The sequence below is a fragment of the Cannabis sativa genome, chromosome 1, assembly GCF_029168945.1.
Source record: "Cannabis sativa cultivar Pink pepper isolate KNU-18-1 chromosome 1, ASM2916894v1, whole genome shotgun sequence".
Taxonomy (NCBI): Eukaryota; Viridiplantae; Streptophyta; class Magnoliopsida; order Rosales; family Cannabaceae; genus Cannabis; species Cannabis sativa.
The window spans coordinates 53,219,069-53,223,043 of NC_083601.1; the positions used below are offsets into that span (position 1 = coordinate 53,219,069).

The window sequence follows — 3,975 nt, forward strand, 5'->3', positions numbered from 1 at the left end:
TATTGAATTTTTTTGAAAATGTATATATAAATATGTGTATATTGAATTGATTAGTTTTACATGCTAACCATACACAAATGTAAATTTTATGAACACTCCTAACTATGAGTGTAATTTAAATACCAAAAGTTACTCATACATGAGTAATATAAATCAAACACAAGGTTTTTTTTAATATAAATCCTACAAATTAGTCATCCATAAACAATATGCTACAAAAAAGAAGAGTAAGATACTAAAAACGCTTAAATTTATAGACATCAAAATTGTCATATATTTATGTACATATTCAATATTTAAAAGATTTTACCAAATGACTAATATTATAATGAAAAATTACTACATATATTATTTTTTTTTTAATTTTTTTCGTTTTTTAAATTTACGGTTTGAGTTTTTAAGGTGGTTTTTTTCAGTGATTTCTACGTGGATTGCTATACGGATTTTGGTTACGATTTAAGTTGCTCCGTTAGTTACAATAGGAATTTTACATACCGTAAAAACAAAAACTGTAGTGTAAAAATAAAAAAACCCCTAATATAATTTGTTACTTAGGAATGAAAAGAACAAATTAAGGGTGCATTAGATAGGACTAGAGCTTAGAAAATTAAAGATATAAACTGAAGATGAAAATCAAAGTCCATTTTAACTAAAAAAAAAGCATAATATTGACCAGCCTATCATCTGGTAACACTAAGATCACAAAACAAAAGCAAGAACATAAAGATAAAAGATACTTCCCAAAATATATCTATACACATGAAAATTGTTAGTCCAAACCATTCACCATTGACAAAATTATCTTGTTGCTAAAGAAGTTTCAAGGCAGTGGCAAAAGCATTGATGATGAATTATTCACCTTGGTGGTCCTGCAATTTAATAAAACAAAAGAATATTGTAGTAGGGAAGAAATTGAAACATTCGAAACTATATTATATAATATATATTACCAACCTAAAGGTGTGTAACGATTGATCATAAACTCAACCACCTCAGTCAAACTAGCTTTGCAATTCTTCTCAAAATTCCATAGCTCTGTTATTATAAAACGACCACCAGGGTACTTATACTCACTCATCTCAGTTAATGCAGTTTTGACCGCCTTGTTAATATTTTCCCCCAGTTCCACCTTCAGTCTTTTCAGCTTATTATCATTCTCATCAACAATTTTCTGAATTAATAAGTGAAAAATACATCAATTCAAGTGGGTCTATATTAGTAACTAAAATCTCAAACCAAACAAGAAAAAGTGTTTCCATTGACCTATCTAAATAATAATAGAATATCAACCATGTTGACATAATATTGATGCTCAATTTCATCTGTGCTTACGATTCGATTCTTTGTGGTTGTTAATTTGTTCTTATTTCTGTTCCTCATTATGTATATAGGAGGGTTCATATTTATACAAAACCAAAACACACAATAATGTTTAGGATTAAATAGACAATAATCAAAAGCATATAAAATACCGTAGGTTTCCCTTGGATGTTGACAACTTTGAAAGGTTTCCAGAGTGGATCTCTAAGGCATTTTCTCCATAACTTCCATTTCTTAAGAGCTTCATTCTGGTTGTCCTTGGGGAATTTCATTGCTTCATCGAATGGTTTGTAGTCCAGTTCACCAATTCTCTTAACACCGAAATGACCAGAAGGCAAAACACTTTCAAAGTACTAAAAGTCAATTTAAAAAATGTTTTAGCATCACCTTGATGATATGCTTAATTTTGCACTGATCATGAAAAAGAGTATGCATTTGATTTTAAAGGAAAAGCACAAAGCAAGCAAACATATATAATGACTGATTAGCAAATGTGATCAAAGAATAACCCATCACTTTCATATTCAAAATTTAAACATCATAATTTACATATGCAACAAATTTGGAAAGCTATACTTAAATACTACAATCTATTTAATGGCTATGAAACTAATTTTTTTATAAAAGAATTAACACTTACCTTAATGAAGAGCGTTCTTATTACATTCAACTCATGCTCACTTTTATTCTCATTTGCAATACGAACACCGATAAGCTTTTTGTCAGCCTCAGGTCCTTCTTTGACAACTACCTTGTTCCTTTTCTGTTTTCCCTATGCAGAACAGGTTTGTATTTGACAATAGTAATGTAAAAGGAGAGAAAGTTGCAACAATTTGTCATGCAATTAGTTTTGAAACCTCAGCAAATCAGAACAACACAATCACATATGATAATAATAAGTACATACATAAACAAGATAATGGAACAAACAAATAATGAACAACTTTGTTAGTTGTCACAAAAAATATAGTAAGGATCAGTTTAGATTGATCAAAGATTTATTAATTATCAATATTAGTAGCCTAACAAACAAAGCTCACCTTCAGTTCATTTTCCAAATCCTTAATCCTCTGCTTCAACTTTGCATTTTCCTTTGAAATATCTTGCACCTTCTTCTTTTCTGATTATAATAACTCAAACAAACAAACAACAAACACATTATGGGTACCAATGAATAGAAGAATAAATTGGTATACTTCGTTAGTTAATTAGGCCCATTTCGAACAAATGCAGAGAAAGGAAGTGAACCTTCACAATTTGCTTCATACAACCTGGACAATTTCTTAGACAGATAGTATGCACTCTCCCACTCCTCCATATTATCATTCTCCATATTAACTCACAAATGGTAATCTGAAAAGTGAATCACATTTTCCATAAAATTCACTCTATATTCAGAAAAAAGTTCCAAGAAAAACAAAAAGATTTCGTATCTGGGTCTTAAACTTGAGCATAAAATGTAGAAAGAAAAGGATTTGCTTGATAAAGATCTCAAACGTTTCGACTACTAATATATGTACTCACAAATATTGCATAAAACAGTTCAAATACATGGCCCGTGAGAAGTAAGATTCCTACATTTATGTTTGGATGCAGAGAAAAAAGAAGTTAACAAAACAATAAAAAAAAAACCCATTTTATTGATATTGTGGTTTCTTTCTACTGTCTGAACGACCAAACAGTCAGAAAGAAAATAACTCTGAACGCCAAGAAATGAAAAGGTTAGCTACAATAGCAAAGAAATCATACGCCATGAAAATTAAATTGCGGTACCTTTGATTTCTGTGTTGAGAGAGAGAGAGAGGGGTTGGTTTTGCATTTGCATGATCACGAAGCTTTTAGGAATAGGAAGAGAGTAGAGAGTAGAAGAACTGTGAAGTTACCATACTAACCTCACTGATTGTAGAACAATGAAGGGTATAATGGGAAACAAGGGAAGTAAAAGGAGGGATATTTGCCGCGAAATCCCCTCATAGTTACACATATGACTTTAATTAAAAAAAATGACGGCAAAAATACTTTATCTTACGATTTGCATTCGTATCTTTTTTTGGGATGTTAAGTGCCCGCTCAAAAACACGTTGTGATATATTTCTTTAGCTTATTTAATACTTCATGTATATTTGAGTTGACGTTTGATGGCTAAAAAATGCTATGACTGCAGCAAAATCGTAAAATAAAGTACTTTTGCTGCTATTTTTTATTAGGGTCGTATGTGTAATAATTATAAATATTAAAAGAGTTTCGTCGTAAATATCTCATAAAAAGGATAACCTCAATGGAAATCTACCAAACTAATTTTTTTTAGGAGAGGTAGAAGGACAAGTTTTCCTAAGGCTATGTTTGGTAAGAGGGAGGGATGGATTAATTAAAAAGTGGTAAGTTAGATGGGAAAGAAGATAACATTCCATTCTTTTAGGAGAGATGCAGAGAATTTTAAATACAAAATTACTAAAAGTCAAATAATTTTTTTATAATTATTATGTTATTGTATAGATAATATTGGGTAAGTTTACGGTGCACCTTTAAAGGAATGTTTTGATAGATTTGTTATTTGTTTCGGCATTCAAGAGCGTTTTTTAGTCTATTTTTTCTATAATCGCATACGTTGTAGCTATTTAGGATCACTTGTAAATTTTTAAAAAATTTCAAGTA

At 30.2% G+C, this 3,975-nt stretch overlaps 1 protein-coding gene across 4 annotated transcripts; it reads right to left on the reverse strand.

The window, feature by feature from the left end:
• Nucleotides 1-621: 621 nt before the first annotated feature.
• LOC115705035 (factor of DNA methylation 3) lies at nucleotides 622-3,312 on the reverse strand. Of its 4 annotated transcripts, none has more exons than XM_030632270.2 (7): nucleotides 3,094-3,312; nucleotides 2,569-2,673; nucleotides 2,361-2,440; nucleotides 1,961-2,092; nucleotides 1,473-1,673; nucleotides 955-1,171; nucleotides 622-869 (listed from the first exon to the last, which is right to left on the reverse strand). In XM_030632270.2, exons 2-7 carry the CDS (start codon nucleotides 2,651-2,653, stop codon nucleotides 856-858), a joined length of 729 nt encoding a protein of 242 aa, XP_030488130.1. In that variant the 5' UTR covers nucleotides 2,654-2,673; nucleotides 3,094-3,312; the 3' UTR covers nucleotides 622-855. The 4 variants fall into 4 exon arrangements, with proteins under 4 accessions (XP_030488130.1, XP_030488132.1, XP_060964562.1 ...); XM_030632272.2 differs by having other exon boundaries at nucleotides 1,961-2,083; nucleotides 3,094-3,230; XM_061108579.1 differs by lacking the exon at nucleotides 3,094-3,312 and adding an exon at nucleotides 2,845-3,078 and having other exon boundaries at nucleotides 1,961-2,083.
• Nucleotides 3,313-3,975: the final 663 nt, after the last annotated feature.

Bases quoted from the DNA above. Each gene is read 5' to 3' on its own strand.
- LOC115705035 (XM_030632270.2), bottom strand. From the start codon at position 2,653: ATGGAGAATGATAATATGGAGGAGTGGGAGAGTGCATACTATCTGTCT. The intron at 2,093-2,360 runs GTGAGCTTTGTT...TGTTCTGCATAG, and splicing joins ATTTGGAAAATGAACTGAAG to GGAAAACAGAAAAGGAACAA. The intron at 1,674-1,960 runs GTAAGTGTTAAT...ATTGACTTTTAG, and splicing joins TAAGAACGCTCTTCATTAAG to TACTTTGAAAGTGTTTTGCC.